Source organism: Rhea pennata, chromosome 1 (assembly GCF_028389875.1).
Source record: "Rhea pennata isolate bPtePen1 chromosome 1, bPtePen1.pri, whole genome shotgun sequence".
Lineage (NCBI taxonomy): Eukaryota > Metazoa > Chordata > Aves > Rheiformes > Rheidae > Rhea > Rhea pennata.
Window position 1 is genome coordinate 10,196,560 of NC_084663.1, and position 19,448 is coordinate 10,216,007.

Genomic DNA, 19,448 nt, shown 5'->3' on the forward strand with positions numbered 1-19,448 from the left:
AGGAACTTCTAAACATGGAAGCACCTGTAAAAATCTACCAGTGTTTAGAATTTTTAATATAAAGGACATGATCAAAAGCCTTTTGAAGAGGAAAAGTGACGATCCTTTTAATGTCAAAGTATAAAAGTTTTCAGAATTCTGTTGAATGTTTTTGTGTTGAGATCTTTACCAACCACACTCATCTGTATCATCTCATTGCTTTCTTGAGTCCTTCACCTGTCTGTTCATACTTGTTACTTGTTTCGTATTTAGCAGAACTCCAGGATAAAAATCAAATCTGATTTCTGTATCTATACGATATCTTTTGTGGAACAGTACAGAGCCAAGTCAGTATCGACACAAGAGATGTCTAATGCTCCTCCCAGGATGCCACAGATAAAATCAGTGATCAGCTTCTCTGGCTTATGGTGGAATGCCATACCAGCAGTTACGTATACTGATACTTTTTATATGTGTTAAACAGAATTAATAAGCTTCATATCAGAACTTCTGAATGTCTAGACTTCTAAATGCCTGCCTTAATCACTAGGAATATGTGAAGAATCCTTTGCCCTGGCTTGATGCCGTTTCCATGCTTCACTGTCCTGTTGAAAGAATAGAAGCATCATGTTTTGTATAACTGCACCATAATCTGCAATAAAAAAGTCTGATCTATTTACCCAATGTAAATTTTTAAAGGGGGATTTATGACTAATTCACTAATTGTAGTTATAAACATTGTCTGGAATATTATTCAGACATTGGCAAGTTTTACTGTTTAAGCACCTCTGAGTTGTTTAAAAAAAATAAGCTATAAGTTTCGGTTAACTTCTGATGCTGTAATTTATATTTACTTTTAATTTCACTTGCCAATATTTTACAGTAAACCACCATCATCTATTTTACAAGGTAATATCCATTCTTCATGAGGTGAAGCCTAAGGGAAATCTATGCTTAGCTTTGAAACAGCAGAGGTCTGTGAACCAGCCCCAGCTGCCAAACTCCTCTACATTTTTAGACTTGTGGTGCCCTTAAATTCGTATATATCTCTTAGCAGAAACAAAAGTCACGCTTGCAGGGAGACCAATGAGCAAAACTTTTGCTTTCGCTATAATCTTTAATAAATGCCAACAAATGTTATTTGAATTGACCACTCATGTTTCTTTTTATTAGGAGGTAGGAAGTTGTCACTGAAACTTTCACTCAGATTATCCAAGAACTGGAAATAATTTCTTTTTTTTTTTTTTTTTTTGGTGTAGTTTATGCCTGCTGTTATTTGATAACATAAGGCTGCCACCTAGTGACCATAACTGTCTACTTTTAATATTAGGCCTAAGACATTTCTAATATAATCCTACATGTGTATAAAATATATTATTCTTAAAGCTTGGTCAGTTAAGAGAGAAATGCACTCATGTATAACTACAATGTAGAATTACTGCTTGTATTTCACTGAAAATAAAATATATCCATTATCACAATTCTATATGGGTCAGACAGCCAGATTTTTTAATATATGCATCCCCATATCCATTTTCATTTGCATATATAGTTTCCCAATTATAGACAACTTTTCCAAAGTTGTTGGCACTCAATATTTTATTGTGTGTGACATTTTACAATGCTTATTTAATTTGTGAATGCCACCTAAACCCTTTTGAAAAATCAAACATGACTTCTGCTCCCATGAATTTTTCAGCAAATATTCACCATCGTTTGTGCAGGATGGAAGAGATCTCAGGTCCTGTCCCTGTGCTGATGAATATTTCAAGGATCTGAGAGCATGTTATTGCAGTAGCAGAGAAAAGGAGGATCTTTTCCTCTGTCTGATCAGCTAACAAGTTATGCCTGTGCAGTGGTTGTTCTAGATGAAATGGAGTAACTCCAGCAGGCTGCCTGGAAAGACCCCTCAACCTAACAAACCTTTCTGCCTGTTTATGGAATTCACTTTGCACCGCACTTTGAAACCTGCTGCTGCATTTTAATCTCATTTTCTGACCCTTCTTTGTCCACTCATCCACCCCTTCTCTCCCCAAAGTTTCTATGATCTTCTTGCTAGTCATTCCACATCTCTCAAATACTAATAAAACCAACACATCCCCTCCAGTGCTGGGACTAAGCAATTAACTGCTTCTCATTAGTAGGACTGGGATGCTTCAGGACATGCTCAGAAGCAAAGCCTGAAGCAAAGTGAGAGGTCTTTACGCTGGTAAACATTTAAGTGCTGACAAATGGTAGGTATCCCGAGGGCTAGTCATCACCTAGGCAATTTAGTTGCTCGATGTTGCAGTTAGATGATATTTTAGCGCCTACCGTTTGTATATGTGAATCTATCCCTAAATCCGTGAGTCAGTTTTGAAAATGAGGCTGAGCCCATTAATGAAGTTTCAAAATCTTGTCTTCATGCTGTTCCAGCTGCAAATGCATTTTAGTGCAAATTGGAACAATGTCTATACACTCTTTAAAGTATATATAATTTACTGACTCACCTTCTCATCTGAGCAAAGACTAATGAGCCATGCCTTTTCCCATCATAGGTAATGAAATTAATAAGTAGAACATTATCAATTTTTTTCTTTCTTTTTTTTTTTAATGTACGGTCTGTAGGCGGTGAACTTTTTACTGGACTCTACAGTGACTACTGGGGAAGAGATGCAGCTCTGTTTCATACTATGAATCGTATGTCACATATCCGAACTGAACCTGATAACGAACGTCTGTTGAAAGGTACAGAAAGTTGAAGAAGGAAGAACATGGAACCAGAGGTGTTTTGTATGACTAGAAAATTTCTGTTAACCAGAAATTAACAATATATTATCCAGGCACACCTTATCCAATTACAGATGAATTTGATTAAACCATCTTTTTAATGAGATTCTTTTGATTTCAACAAAAGTCCCTGCCAGGATGAGCAAATTGAAATCTTTACTCTGTTTACATATTGGATTTAGCAAGTACAACTTTGGAATCCTTCAATTTTTGCTTTTAAAAATACTTTTAGATTATACTTCAGAGCTTCTACTTAGAATTTCTAGATGAGATAATTTTGTCTTTAATTTTGTAATAAAACAACTGAACTTTTTGCCAAGTTGTGTGCTACAGAGATGTCATACAATAACATAAAATAATAAAAATATGAATATTATACAGTTAAATTAAATTAAATGTTAAAACATGTTATTTTACATAAAAACATCAAAAATTTCAAGAATAAAAATATTGAGGAAATTCAAGACTAAAAATATTGGGAAGTCTAGAAATGTCTAGAAACTCTTCAATTTGGAACAAAATTGAATTTCATAATGTTGAAATTTCCTGTCAAATGGAGAATCAGAATCTTGATCTTTCTTGCTCAGTGCTTGATCAGTACTATTGAGTACTGATATATTTCATCTTAATAGTGACAGAGCTGCAGCAAGGAGAATCAGTAATCACCTTTTAATAGTGATTCATGTGGAGAACGTCTTTTCAGTGAACCTAGCTAGAAAGGAAATGCAAACTTTTTTTCTAAAATTTCAGAACAATTTTCTCTTAAAACTAAAGGAAAGAGAGAAAATAGTTCTGCTGCATGCTTTTTCCTCACTGAATCTGACTTCAGACTTCAATTAAATTAATTTTATAAATATATGTTCAAAATGTTCTTATATCTACTTATATCTAGTACTTAGACCTTTGCTGAACTGCTTGTTTTAACTAGTCATATATAGTTACCAATAAGCAGGTAAATGTTCTCTTCTTCTCAACCTTCTCTGGAAGTTTTCATTATTTTAAATTTAGGATTCTTGAAATTATGACCTCAGACTTTGTTTTTAGTTTCTTCTATACTTGAAAATTTAAAGTTGCTACTAAAGAATACTTTTAAATGCACTGAGCCACTTCAGAAAATCATCAAGCAAAAATTCTATAGCAATATCTTTTTTAAAGAGTGATTTCAAATAGAACAAGAATTTAGAAAATACTTATGATGCCCACTGCCTCTTAAGAACTCAAACCAGTGGAATGAACGTCATTCTCATTTAAAGAACTAATTTGCTTTGCTTTGCTACAGTCCAGTTCATTGTTCTGCTTGGTTTGGGGTTAAAAGGCATACAGCAGAGACCAAAGTTCAAACTTTGCAGTTTCAATTTTGCAGTGAAAATTCAAAACATGAAAATTTCAGTTTTTTATTTCATGACAAAGATGCACAAAACTTCCTCTGTCTGTAAGTCCATACACCATCTATTGGCTGAACTATCAGAACTACCAGATCTTTATCTAAAAGGCTGTCTGAAGCTGAAGTTGGCATTCCTGTTTATGATTTGTATGGGACCAGAGACTGTTATGTCAGTACACTGCCAAGTTTTAGTCTAACCCAAACTGAAATATATAAACCCCAGAGAACAGGACTGGAAAGAGATCTTTTTCGTGCATATATACAAAGGAATATTGATTTGTGAATTGAAGCTATAAGAATAGTTTAATACTAATATTTTCCACATGTTCTGTAGATACCCACCCACGTTAAATAATTGTTTTTCATATTTCCATCACCCTATTCCCCAGTAGTAGCTCTCTGACTGACAGATCTTTCATTCTTTCATTCTATTTTTCTCTTTACTACTAGTTGTTTTTAAAGATTGAAAAAAAGAATGTTTTAATTAATCTTATCCTCAAATAAATTTTTGTTTTCTTTTAAAGAACCAAAATTTGTCGGCTCATACATGATTCCTGACAATGAAGACCACGATGATAACAAAGTATATTTCTTCTTTACCGAAAAAGCATTAGAGGCAGAGACAAGCACTCATGCCATTTACACCAGAGTAGGACGTGTGTGCGCGGTAAGATTCTTTTCCTTATTCTCTAGTTGGATGAAGAAAAAAGCAAGCTCCTTTTTTTGGTTCTTCTCCCACAGGCAAATATGGCATCAATTAATGTAGGTGAGATACAGGTCTGAATGAAAACCCTATGTCTAAACATTCTCAAGCATTAGAAGACTCTAAATCCAACCCTAAATCTAGGTTTGAAGCTGAATTCTGCTTCAGGGAAGGCAAAGTTCAGAAGTCTTAAATTTAACTCCGTCTCTCTTCATGCTTATATGTGGTATCAGTAATAGTAGTTGTCCAGAGGCCTCATTTACAATCAGATTCTCCGTTCTGATGATGGCACCATCATCTCGGTATCAGTTGCAGGTCCAATGCCTTCTGCAGCTCTTACAGCTGATATAACTTGAGGGCTCCTTGCATTCTCAGATGACAGAACAAGCCCAGCCACCAGCCCTCTCTGACGTTGCCTTTTGCCTTCCTATTCTGTCTGCCAGAACCTGACATGACTCATCTCCATTTGTGCAAGGACGACAGCTATCCTGTCAATCTGATGACTTTTGTATATTTTGGAAACCTCTTTTTTAGCGCATGACTGATAAGAGGGATGCAATGTCACCTGTCTACAGAGTGTTTTATAAATAGTACCTTATTAATGTTTTAATTTCATCTGCCACTCCTCTTCCTCTCATCAGCCACTAAGGAAAATCATTCCCTTTTGCAGATAAGAAAGCTAGAAAAAAAGATTGAATTGTCCAGCAAATTAGTATTACAGCCAGGCGTAAATTTAGCAAGAAGAGTGGAAAAGACATGAGGAGAGGTTTTGCTCCCCCCACTGCCCTGCATGATGATCAGTTTCCCACTCTGACCATGTGCCTAGAGGACTGATGTCTTTTTGACTCCTTGCTCCCACTCACAGCAAAAAGAACTCAGACAATTGCTGGAGAGGAGCAGTGTTAATGTGTGAGCTCCTCAGGTTAAGCTACCCGCAATTGGTCCTCTCCTAACACCTGATGAACTTTGGGTCCATTCCTCTTCTATTAATGGACCAAAGGTAAGGCTGATGAGAGGAGCTGTCCCATTCCCATTGGAACTACATCTGCTTGATCAAAGACAGGAATAAATTAATTTCTTGGTATCCAGTTTGGTTTTCGAAGCAAACTGCATCCTTCCTTCTTATCTGTAGTAGACACTTTCCTAAAACTGAGCTGCATAAAGCAAAATACAGGCCAAAAAAGTTCTGTCAGTTGAGTGGCATGCTAAATGTCACATATGCTCACCATCATATTGCTTATCAATTTTTTTTTACAGAGTACCCACATATGACTTAAAAAATCTGAAGTATGCAGAGTACCAAATTGCAACCTAAGATCTGAATGTTCACAGTGCTAGTTAGCATTTTGAATTCAAGCCTGCATCAAGATCTGAAGTATAATGCCTCAACTGCCTATGATTTTTTAGATGTCAGGATTTTAATAGTTCCCTCTTGTCTGAAATGTATCCACCAGAATTTCTTATCTCTAACCATGGGTTAACCCAAAATCCCATAGACCTCTCTTCCACACGTGCAAAACTCTGGATGCTTTTTCATCTAGAGGTTAACTTTCCAGTCTTCCCTCTATATGCTATAAATCAAATTTTGTTTAACTAATACATAAAACAAAGAGAGCTAGCTGTCTATTAAAGGCTGTCAGTAACTGGGTTTTACAGCTTTTACATTTTCATCTGAGCTGTACCAGATTGTGGAATGCAGGAGTAACTACCCTATTTCTACTTTTTCTGAGGAAAGCAGAGCTCTATTTGTGTTTGTAATATCTCAGTGCAAAGCTGAGTAAATCAATCAACTTCAGTAGTTTAAAGTTGTGAGAAGACTCTTGAAAACTTAAAACAGCCTTCAACATACAAGTATATGGTCTACCTGAGTATAAAAGGCTATATACTTTTGAGGATGCTATCTGAAGGTTACAGTGTCCTGTCACTAAGCAGCACTAATCCCCTCTCCCCTTCTGGACAGTCCCAACAGCAGAAAAAGATCACTCAACCACGACAAAGGGCAAATGATTTTAAGTTGCTGAGACATCGTTAGAGCACCATATAGATGCTTGAATTAGACTTGTCCCAGCTGTACTAGCTCTATAAATAGATTCAGAACATCAGTGAAGCATTGAGCTCCCAAAGCAAAGATTGCTAATGTGCTTGGTACATCCAGTTAACAGAAATGAGAAATATAAACGGATACAACAGTTCAAACTAGCCATAGATACGATACGGATTAAAAAAAAAAAAAAAAAAAAAAGGGGGGGGGGAGGAGTAAAAGAAAAGAAATTATTCAAACCCACAGCTCTTTCTGACAATTGGACTTGATCATTGCAATCTTACTGAAAACTGACTCAAGAGAAATATTATCAGTAACGGACACATGGCTTGAAAATGTATGCTTTAGACATTACAGAATACAATGAGTGGGTAATTCAGCAGAGATGGTTATGCTTCTAGACTTATTCATCCAAACTGCCATTAGCATTTGTTTCTTCTGCACAGAATGATATGGGAGGACAACGAATGCTGGTGAATAAATGGAGTACTTTCCTCAAAACCAGGCTAGTCTGCTCTGTGCCAGGAAGAAATGGAATTGACACACATTTTGACGAATTAGGTAAATATCCTAGACTGTAAGAAACTTAAAACCATCATATAAATATGAACTTGCATGATAATTCATCTTACATTTAAATATTGTACTTAAATATTAACAGGAAGAGATTTGCAATGCTTTGATTCCAAGGTTTACAAAGTTTTATACATACGGAGCTGACTATCATCAATTATGCCTTTACTTATAATACTCTTTTTAAAAACTACTTAAAATACCTACATGAAATTGAGTAGCATGAGTAAACTAAGATCACACCTTTAACAAAGTGTCTCTTTTAGGACTAAGAAAAGTAGTTTGCTATCAATAACATTGCATTTACATTTTACAGAGGATGTGTTTTTGCTACAAACTCGGGATAACAAAAACCCAGTGATATTTGGACTCTTCAACACTACAAGGTAAGCAACTTGAAGAAATAATAACAGCAATAGAGGAATGCTTGAACAGTCTATAGAGGAGACAGAAGCTGTCTACTTGTTTCTTAGAAAGACATTAATCAAATATTCTGCGCTTGAAAATTTTCTTTTTCCCAAGTTTATCATCATTGCTGATGATACCAAGCTGGGAGGAGTGGCTGATACACCTGAGGGCTGTGCTGCCATTCAGAGAGACCTGAACAGGCTGGAGAGTTGGGCGGAGAGGAACCTCATGAGGTTCAACAAGGACAAATGCAGAGTCTGCACCTAGGGAGAAATAACCCTAGGCACCAGTACAAGGTGGGGGCTGACCTGCTGGAGAGCAGCTCTGCAGAGAAGGACCTGGGAGTGCTGGTGGATGATGAGTTGACCATTAGCCAGCAATGTGCCCTTGTGGCCAAGAAAGCTGATAGTATCCCGGGGTGCATTAAGTGATCCTGCCCCTCTCCTCAGCCCTGGGGAGGCCTCATCTCGAGTACTGTGTCCAGTTCTGGGCTCCCAAGGACAAGAGAGACATGGAGCTACTGGGGAGAGTCCAGTGTAGGGCTACGAAGATGATCAGAGGGCTGGAGCACCTGCCCTATGAGGAACGGCTGCGAGAGCTGGGCCTGTTCAGCCTGGGGAAGAGAAGACTGAGGGGGGATCTGATCAATGTGTACAAGTACCTGAAGGAAGGGTGTCAAGGGGATGGGGCCAAACTCTTTTCAGTCATCCCATGTGACTGGACAAGAGGCAATGAAAGAGGGCAGAAATTGAAGCACAGGAAGTTCTGGCTGAGCGTGAGGGGGAATTTCTTCCCTGTGAGAGTGACGGAGCCCTGGCACAGGTTGCCCAGAGAGGTTGTGGAGTCTCCTTCTGTGAAGATCTTCAAGGCCCTCCTGGATGCAACCCTGTCTACCATGCTCTAGGTGACCCTGATTGAGCAGGGGGGGTGGACTAGATGATCTCCAGAGGTCCCTGCCAACCTTAGTGATTCTATGAACTCCTCTATGTTTTTAAACCAGCAGACAGGGTTCCTTTCAGAAGGCCTCTGTGATTCAAGTTTAGATTTCTTCTGCCTTCTTGTGAAGTCTAAAATGTCAGTTGTACTGTTGCCGGTGGCGTCCTTTTTCACAGCAGCCTTGTTCAAGTGTTAGCATGTAGTACTGTTTCGTGGTGATTTAGGCTGCAACTGGTTGAGGGGAGCAGCTGTGGTATTGCCACTGTTTTGCTCTCTTGATTCACATTTTTGGAAGAAAGTAAGGCAGATAGAGTCTACTAGAGATGTAGGTACCTAGTAGTTCTTACTGGTTCTCTGTGCAAACAACATGTAGAGTTAATTAGATCACATATAATTGAAGTGATCTGGATCACCTTCTGGATTCCTCAGAGGTAATTGTTTTGTCGAGAGCATTGATGCCTACTTTAAACAAACAAACAACAGCAACAACACAACCAGAATTGCTTCTTCAGAACTATGTCCCTAAAATTTAAAAATAGCAAAGATGCTTTCATAAAGGTTGATCTATATACAGTGAACTTTATGGCCTTACAAACAACCCTGTCCAATATTCCTGCTAATGTCACAGAAAGATTCTTGTTCATTTCGCTCAGTATTGGATTAGTCCAACCTTTCCAAGGTACAAAGAGTAGGAAAAAGCTATGGGAAAGAAAACAGTGAATTGTTCAGGTCACTCATCAAAGACATAAAGACCTGAGTTGTGCTGACTGTCATTTATCTGTATCTCCAAAGAAGTAATTTAGAGCTAGTGTGTCTGTTTGCCATCCTCAAATTTTGGATAACAACACCAAGCTATTTCAGAGAAATGTTATAAATATTTTAAAGACTCTGTAAAGAACATCAGACACAACAGTTATAAGAAAGCGTACAGGAAACACGAAGAAATGTTTCTCCCTGGACACCGTTGAAGTGTGATGTAGTCTTAATTACATAATAACACTGATATTATATGCAATGAATGTGTGCCATACTGTTTTAATAATGCCTTTGAATTTTACTTTATAGCAATATATTTAGAGGATATGCTATATGTGTCTACCACATGGCAAGTGTTCGAGCAGCTTTCAACGGACCATACGCTCATAAAGAAGGACCTGAATACCACTGGGCTCTATATGAAGGAAAAGTACCTTATCCTAGACCTGGTTCAGTAAGTGCAGTCTATTCTCCACTCTTTTGTTAATGTAAGTGAACTTGAAAAAGTGGACTCATATTGATGTGCAAATCTTATTGATTTCACAATTCAGGATATACTTATTTGAAAATAAGCATATTCTAACATTTTAGGAAGTGTATTAAATGGCAATAAATTTCATCAAGCATGGTAACAATAGTTTTTCGTAAATAAAATCATGAGAGTTAAGTATGTAGGGTTTTTCAAAATCCTACTGGGGCTTAGATTCAGCAACATTGTGTTAAGATGCTCTGGTGCCAAAGTTAGGATCCCAGGCAATAAGCGGGGGAGAGGCATCTCTAGATTATGTGTCAGATGCTGCATCCAGCTACAGTAGCTGGGCTCCTGTTCCTTCCTGGAAAGGAACGTGACCTTCACACACTATAAAACTATTTTTCTACAGAAATAAATGAAAAATCAAATTGATTTAAGTGGTTTGGATGAACGATGAACACCAGAGTTTTCTGAACACCACAGAGTTTGCTGAAGAATAAACAATCCCAATTTATTTGGTTTAAGAAAATAAATCCAGGATGAAGTAAAAACTATACACACATGCACACATACACACACATGCTCGCACACACCTTCAGTATTTTTCAGTGTAAATAAATTTATTGGGGGAGGGATGAAGATGCTTACACAAGGCAATTCTTTCTATTGCCTGCCAAAACCAGGGCAGTCAGTGACAAAATGATGTTAAAGGAAAAGAAAGAAAGGAAAAAAAAAAAAAAAAAAAGAGAGAGATAGTTCTCTCTTTTTAAAGCAGGTAGTTCTGATTCCTTTTTTTCATCTTTTTTTGGAAAAGGACCAAATTTCAATAATTTAGACCAGTGCACAGAACAGAAATTAGACATAGATTTTGACAAAAGTAACTAATCAGAAGAACCATTTTCTTAGGCAAGGGGTAAATCCTCCATCATTAGAGATCCTTATATCAAGTCTGGTTCTTTCTAGAACGTGTAACCTAGCATGCTCAAAATATGTTGGTTTGCTTAGAGAGATTAGTGAATTAGATTTTATGACCTCAGATCAGATACCTGGGCTTATTAACATTCTTATTCTCTGTCCTTGCAGAGAATATACAGATATGGAAACTATATTGCCAAGAACAGAGCTGAGCAAAAATACTCATGCTTTCCATAATTTTTGCATGAGTTTCTTTACAAACACTTTTTTCCCCCAGGTGGGCAGTAAGTGAAGAAAAGAAACAAGACACACTTTGAATATACAATTTGGCTGGCATCTACTGTAGCGTACTCTGAAATTATACAGGAGCTGTCATCAGGAGGGTTGTTCTGGCCTGGCATTTAGGTTTTTCAGTTGTCAGATAGAATTTCTGGAGGAAATCACAGACATTACTTAGAGAAGTACTGAATTTATACAATGAATTTCTAATGTCTGTGATGACTTTTCACAGGCATCGCACATAATCCTCATCTCAAACTCTGTTTCTATTTCCCCTCTCTTTTTAGGTGTTTCTGAAGTTCCTATCGCTGTAATATCTTAGCCAGGGATTCTCACTTACCAGGCTGGGGTGTGAGGAGAGCAATCTCGCATGCCACTGCCTATCAGCGGTACTTGAGGGTGCACTCTGCATGGCGGGGACCCGTCTCACGGGTCAGGCACAGCCAGGGCCTCCCTCGCCTGTCGCTTCCTGCGGTAGCTCAGGAGGAATCCTGCCGAAGGCAAAGGCATCGCAGCAGGGAAGGGTCAGATCAGGGATTTCTTCTTCTCCCCACACCTTTTCGGAGTGGAACGACTTAGCCATTCGCAGCAGCGGTTATCTCTGGCATAGCTGTTTTTATTTACACTCTCGAAGGTCTGCCCCTTACCGTGTCTGTATTGTGCAGGGTTCTGGCTCTGTGAGATGCCAAGACATTTCTAACAGCTGTTTGGCTAAAACAGCTTTCGCACTTCACCTCTTTATCTTCTAGCAGGCTAGGAGTTTGTTCTCTGGAGCTTCACAGTGAAATAAGCAGTTACTGGAGCTTTACATTCAATGTTGTTTTTCCTTTGCTAACTGAATCAATATTCCCTTTTATACTAAAAGCAATCATATGCATAAGTAAATATTGTATGCAATTCATTTATCATGGAATCACAGGAATGAGAGGTGAAAGGCCTATTAGCTTATCTAGTCCATACCAATACAGCTTTTCTCCCTGTAGTATGATTTCAAACAGACATTCTCTATCATTTTAAATTGCTGCTTTCCTCTGCTTCTCTTGGGGTTAGAGACAAGTCAAAATGCAGGAGAGGATGCTCCATAAAAGAGATTAACTAGGATTTAAACACTTAAATATGATTTAACCATCTTGACCAGTAAGCTGCCACTATAATAATGTTGATGTCAATACCAAATGTCTTTCCTTTGTTTGATGTGGATCAAAGTCAGTCACGGGTATTGAGTCAGGATAGGAAAACAGATAAGTAAATTATCAACATTTGAGTAAAACAGGAGAATTTGAAGGAATTATTGGTTTCCTGTTTGATCATTGCTGTAGAAAAATTACAGCATTTATAAGTGGCCAAATGAAAATGAGATGGTGCCATGAACAGCTGCGCAAGCTGGGCCTCTTTAGCCTGGGGAAGAGAAGACTGAGAGGGGATCTTATCAATGTGTACAAGTACCTGAAGGGAGGGTGTCAAGGGGACGGGGACAAACTCTTTTCAGTTGTCCTGTGTGCCAGGACAAGAGGCAATGGGCAGAAAATGAAGCACAGGAAGTTCTGGCTGAGTGTGAGGGGGAATTTCTTCACTGTGAGAGTGACGGAGCATTGGGACAGGTTGCCCAGAGAGGTGGTGGAGTCTCCTTCTCTGGAGATCTTCAAGGCCCACCTGGACGCAATCCTGTCTACCATGCTCTGGGTGACCCAGCTTGAGCAGGGAGGTTGGACTAGATGATCTCCAGAGGTCCCTGCCAACCTTACTGATTCTATGATGCTATGATTCTATGCATGAATTGCAGAACTGCTATATGTTTCACAGAGATTATATGGTCCAAAATATTTTTGATTGTTTGTTTGTTTGATTGCTTGTTTTTACGCAGTAGGACACATCAAAGATCTTACCTGAATAAGAGTTAAACACAGTCAGGAATTCAATATTAATCACTATTACTAGTCATAATGTATTTGTATTTGAAATCTACTAGTGTTGAAGGTTAAATAGTGTTTATTCCTTGGGAAGAAGGACAGAATACCAAGCTAGAACTTCAGTAAAGTTGACAAGGACAAGACACAGGAGCTAAAACAAACATAAAAGAACAGAGAAATTAGTTTTTTCGATATCACAGAACAAGTTAGCTGTAGAAACAGGTGTCTTCTAAGTGTTAATCAATTTAATCATATTTGTCTCTATAGGTTGGAGAGCATGTCAGAGGCAGGACTAGCTGGCTATGCCAGCCTTAGCAAAAAGAGGCTCATTCATTTGTTGCTACTCATTTAGGGCACAGTTTAAAGGTCTTTTATATGCTTTTCCAGTAGCATGAAGAGACTGTTTGGGGCTGTAGTCCATAGTGCAGGATTTCACACACTCTGCAAAGCATAGGGGTAAAGTGAATCCCACTACTTTTCCCATTGTTAGTTAAATAGAAGAACATCAGTGACAAAGAAGCAAAAATGCTACTGTTGGGCAACTCTGAGAGGCATCATTCTTTGATCTTAGCTACTGAATGGGGAAAGATGGAGTCTGTAAGGAATGAGAAAAGAGCTTAAAGCTAAATAAATTGAAAATTTCTGTTAAGAGTCGCAGTGATTCTGACAAACTCTGCAATCTGCCACTCTCTAAAGTCTGCATGAAGCATTGTTTATTTCGTAATCCAGATTCCTACTCTGCTGATTCACTTAGTGTGTTTAGACAGTGATTCTTCTGAGAATGACATTTGTTACCTCAAAAATGGTGTTGATAGGCTTCAGACACAGCTGCATCTACTGTGTCCTTTCTAGAGAACTTGATTTGTTTAATTAAAAATGGAAAGCCTATGAAGGATCATTTTTACTATATTTCTCAGGGCTAGAACTTTGTAAGGGGACTTGGCAGTGCCTCTTCCCTTGATATGCTGTGTGGCTCATGGAAATTAGAGGTTTAGCCTCTCTTAATGTTCAAACTCTGTCTCTTTATTGCAAACAGCCGGTGAAATTCCATCACTAGGTTGATTAGACAATTACTTCAAAGTCAACACTGAGCAAATACTTTCCTGTAGCTAAGCCCCAAGAGTGGAAATAAACATTGCCCCACTTGACAAGTGCAGGAGTTTGTTATTGTCAATTACACCTGACCACAAGTTTAAAATTACTATTTCTAGTAAACATAAAGAGTATTTTATTTCGTTTTATTGATTGCAAATCCAATTTAAATAGGGAGAGCCTGCTACTGTGGCTTTGCTTGAAATGCTTCTTAAAACCACACACTCTTATGAATATTTGGAAAATGTAGATGGTTAGTGAGATATTTCCAGCTTGATCATAACTGGTTTCAATTAGACACCATAAAGCAAATTGGAAATGAAGAATCGATGTTCAGCTGGGAACACTATATCCTGTCCTTTACAAAGCATCCTAAATTACCTTCTATATCTAACACATTAAGTTATCCCTAATTGCACGTTTGACCAAAGGAGTAAATCTCTTTTAATTAATCAATCACCGACATAAAGTGTGTTTGCTTTGTAAGGGTTGATCAATGCAAACATTGGGATTTCAAGCTAAACTGTGATATATGCTACCATCATGAGTTAGAAATCAGAATTAGTAATACTCTTAGAAGTCTTCAGATCAATAATTACTTTTTATATTGTTATCATTTTTAAGTGTGCTTAATTTCTTGTTGTAATACATTTCACAGTCAAAACTAACTAAACTAGAGATTGATATCAAGCATTACTATTCTGCTGACTTTACATGGCTCTCTACTGGGATAGGAAGCCCCTTTCTCCTGCCTGATTTATGGTAAATGGATGTCGGTGGCCAGGTTCAACATGAATTTGGGGAAGAAATAATCATTATGTTTTTTGTGAAAACATAAATGTGTCAATATTTCAAAATTTTGCCTCTGAAACTGCTTTACAAAATAAAGCTTTATTTTAAATAAAAATGTCTTTCTGAAAATGTGACCAGCATTGTTCTATAGACCTCACTGTCTCCCCAGGATATCAATAGACTTTGCATGTATAATTAAGAGTTCCTTCATAAACTACTGTGTGTATTTGATTGTATTCCTTTATGGCCAGATACATGTCAGGAGCGTGATAATAGCTATCTTTGTGTGTGTGCATTCGGAAAGAGATATAACCAAAAAATAATGAAATATAAGCTCTTAGTACGTCAGAACACAGTAAGCAACTGGCTCTTCCTAGACATGAGAATGCCAAGGCTCTGCTCAGCATTCTCTGCTCCTCATCATTAATAATTCATACACGCATAAAGCAATGGGACAAAACACTGTCCCAATTCCTACTCTGGTTTTCTGTGACTGTTTTTATGATGGGCTTTGTGTAGGGTTGTCTTCACCCTGGAAAACAAGACTTGTCTCCAACAACTTACTTTCCAAACGAGATGGACAATCTATGTTTTATGTTTTTGCAGTGTGCCAGCAAAGTGAATGGTGGTCTGTACACAACCACCAAAGATTATCCTGATGAAGCTGTCCATTTTGCAAGGAGTCATCCGCTGATGTATCAGCCCATCAAGCCTGTTCATAAGAGACCAATACTAGTTAAAACAGATGGAAAGTACAATCTTAAGCAAATAGCAGTGGATAGAGTGGAAGCTGAAGATGGGCAATATGATGTCTTGTTCATTGGCACAGGTAAATATAGAAGATTAAGAGGATAATTGATTCAATAACCTTTGGCCTCCAAAATGAATGAAATTAAGTTGTGCACAGCCCAGAAATGATAGAGACAGCATTCTGTTTAACAATCACTCTTTGCATGACCATGTTGGTCTTTGTTGTTAGACCGCTAACTGTCTTACAAAAGAGATCAGTCATTCCAGACCTATATTTCACTGTGCTATAGCATGCAAAAAATGTAAAGCTATATACAATATAGTATATAGATACTATATATCTAAAGCTATATAGTAAAACAATGGTAGAGAGCAATTAAAAAGACCGAGAAGACAGATTTAAGTACACAATTAAGTTTTTTTTCTTTTTCTTCAAAATAAGAAGCTTAAATTCCTGAACAAGAGACCTTTTTAAAAAAATTTCAGAACAGAAGCAGCTACTAAGCATAGTTGAGACTGAGCTGAGACCTAGACTCCAGGAGAAATAGAGGTGATATGATTTTCAAAAATATCAGTGCAATCTACTAGCTTTATTCCAAAGTTTGTCGTTCCCAACTCTGAAGACCGGAAGTCTAGCTGATGCTGTTAAAAAGAAACTACCAGCTTTCAGACCTACATTATAAAACAGTTCAAGGAAAGAAAGAGAAAATCCCCAAGTTTATATTTCAAAACGAAACTGCCAGAAGTTTTCTGCCAAGTTTTCTTGTCTTTCTCTTGCACCGTTTTCATAAAATACAGGCCTTGTTTAAAAAGATATTTTTAAATACTTACCAAACAAATATGAATAAGGTGAAATACATCATAGAACTACCCTTAAACTAAGCAGTCAGAGAAAAATATGCATACTAAAGATATGAGAAAAAATAAGAAATCATAAGAAAATAAGAAGAAAGCCTGGAATGAGATATAAATTTGGTGACATCTAATCTATTTGGAAAGTATCCAATGATTCATATATTCACATTTATCAGTTTAATGACAGCAATGGTGTCACAAATCACTTTGACCATTTTGTCAAGGAATGCTTTTACAGTGAATTATTTTTTGCTAATGAAATTCCTCTGATAAGCGCATTTCGGTGTTGAGAACATTCAAAAGAAGCATGTTTGTAGAAGAGTAAATGCTTATTTATATTAGTACTATTTTCTAAATTTTTTAAGTGTTAAATCAATATGTGGTCTAACAGACTAGGCCATCACTTGTGTCACTTCTGTGTCTACATAGTCCCTACAGTAGATTTTTTAATAGTGACCAGATTTTTCATATTTTGCACTTACATTCGTGACCTAGATATTATATCAAATACTTGTGTCCAAGTCCTCTATTGAGCAAAGTTGAAACCAGTGGGACTGCGCATTGCAGTTAAGTATGTGCTTTAGGGCTTTGTGGGACTGGCGCCTAACAGCTGCTCAGACTTCTTAAAATGTCTAATCTTAGGTGAAGAGAAATTACAACATAGGAATTTTGGCTTTAGAAAATCTAAGACAAATCCTGCAGTCTCTACTCTGGCAAAACTCCCATCAAAAAACTCAGGGGTTCCCTTGCCGTTAGAATATTTCATCTCAGTCCAACACCTACAGTGCAACATTAGTGTACAGGCTCTTACAGCACAGCGGAGGTTTCCTTAGGCTAGCTGCCCAGGTTAGAGAGGTTTATCAAAGGAGAAGTCTGAATGTCAGGCCTAACAGTCCACATGTCTGTCAGCAGGATTTGAAGAGGGACTGTTTTATGAAAATCGGAGCCCAAACTGCAATTTCTTTTAACTATCCCCTCACAAAATGGATTCCTTTGGTTACATTTTCTCTTTGAGACATGGTGTGTGACCCCGCTTTAATGGTTCTTCTTTATGTTTGCCCCTTTGATCTTTCGCTGAACTATTTTTTTTCCAATGCTTGTCTGCTGAATATTTCCCTCATAAGTCAAAGATGACTGAAAATAACAGAAGAAAGGAAGTGGTATTTGCCATTGTTGATTACAGATTTTCAGATTAAGGAAAGCAAGACTATTCTAATAATAGTCAGCAAGACAAAGCCGAAATGGTGGAAGACCAGATGCTGTTCTCCTGTTTTAATTTCCTGTAACAGAGTTATACTGAGAGAGAGATCTAAACTCCAGTGTTTCTTAAGCTTTTTGAAAATGCAACACTTTTTGATTCATCTTTCTTTAATTAACATCCTCAACTCAATAGCATCTCAATGCTTCTATAGTAGGGGAGCGAGAGCCCCATGCAAGGAGCCCTGAAGGTGTTTCTAGTCTTGCCTGGAGGAACAGAGCTGCTGCCAGCAATTAAGGACAGTTAGCAGGTTCCTAACTGATCAGCTCTCAGATCCTATAATTATAGCCATTTTACACTCTTCTGCCTTGATGGAACTGCACTCCTGCCTACTCTCATTTCTTTTTATAGAACACTCTCATCCTCTTTGTTCTTTTTGCAGCCTACCAAGGGGTTATGACCCAGAGTTTGAAAAATATAGGTCAATTAATCATGGCGCTCAGGGACATCTTAGCCATATTCTTGACTCTCTTATTTGCCAGAAAGTCCAGAGTATGTCACAGCATTGCTGGTCTTGTTTTATAAACTGTCACACATTTGTATTTTTCAAAAGAAACAACTGCCATTAGTAAAAGTAGTATCCATATGCAACAGATTATATGTATTTATAAGTTTATCAATTTAAAGAACTTATTTTAATATACATTGAAGGCCATTTAAAAGTTTCCACTAGTTATAACCACCAGCATTGTTTAATCTATTTCCAGATAATGGAGTTGTGCTGAAAGTCATTACAATTTACAATCAAGAGACAGAATCAATGGAAGAAGTGATTCTTGAAGAGCTGCAAGTATTCAAGGTGCATTGTACTGTATATGAAGCATGCATACAACTGTCTTGAATTTCCTTCAGAATTAAAATGCCTATAATTCTGAGGATGGCTGAATAGATAGATAGTAGCTGTGTACAAGAAACTGTCTAATAATCTAGTCATTTTATGGCAGGATATCTCCATTTCAGAAGTTTTTCTGAAATGGAGTTGCAGACAATGTACTGAAGCAGTTGCTTCAGTTGTTGCAATCAGCAAAGATAAAACTCCTTTTAAATACTTTAGAGGTTGTAGTGCAACTTCTTAGTAGAAAGTTATTGCATTTTATTTCCTTTTCCGTGGTATCCAATTAAATATTTAAAAGAGTATAATTGCATGCACAAAAATATGCCTAGAATCTTGGAAGCTTAATGAAAGTCCAGCAAGAAAAAGCCCAAAGCCCCCAAGGAGTGAATCAGTTAATCTGTTTTTACACCTTTCTATTGAAGAATTATCCATGACTAGACCTCAATATTTGCTGTGCAGCCCACATAATACAACAAAATCCTTATAGTGAGTATTCACAGCATCTCACATTAACCTATAAAGCTAAAGCTTATACAGACGTGTTAGCCTGTATAAAGCAGGAGAGTGAGCCACTTTACACCATAGGCAAGGCTTAATGTCCAAACTTAGATATTTAAATTTTGTATCTGAATTCAGGCAATGTGACTACACAGTTGTCATCTGGGGGAAAATCATTTAAATTTCTCCTCTTGATAAATCTCGTTTTCAGTAGGTCTGTCTTGCCTTTGCCCCAGGAAACAG

General features: G+C 37.5%; 1 protein-coding gene across 1 annotated transcript in view; it reads left to right on the plus strand.

The window, feature by feature from the left end:
• Positions 1–19,448, plus strand: part of SEMA3E (semaphorin 3E) — a 66,777-nt gene that overhangs the window by 34,491 nt on the left and 12,838 nt on the right. Inside the window, exons 5-11 of the mRNA XM_062597744.1 lie at positions 2,587–2,706; positions 4,657–4,799; positions 7,323–7,437; positions 7,766–7,835; positions 9,859–10,003; positions 15,616–15,838; positions 18,580–18,671. Coding sequence (XP_062453728.1) covers positions 2,587–2,706; positions 4,657–4,799; positions 7,323–7,437; positions 7,766–7,835; positions 9,859–10,003; positions 15,616–15,838; positions 18,580–18,671 — 908 coding nt within the window. The remainder of the gene's footprint in view (positions 1–2,586; positions 2,707–4,656; positions 4,800–7,322; positions 7,438–7,765; positions 7,836–9,858; positions 10,004–15,615; positions 15,839–18,579; positions 18,672–19,448) is intronic.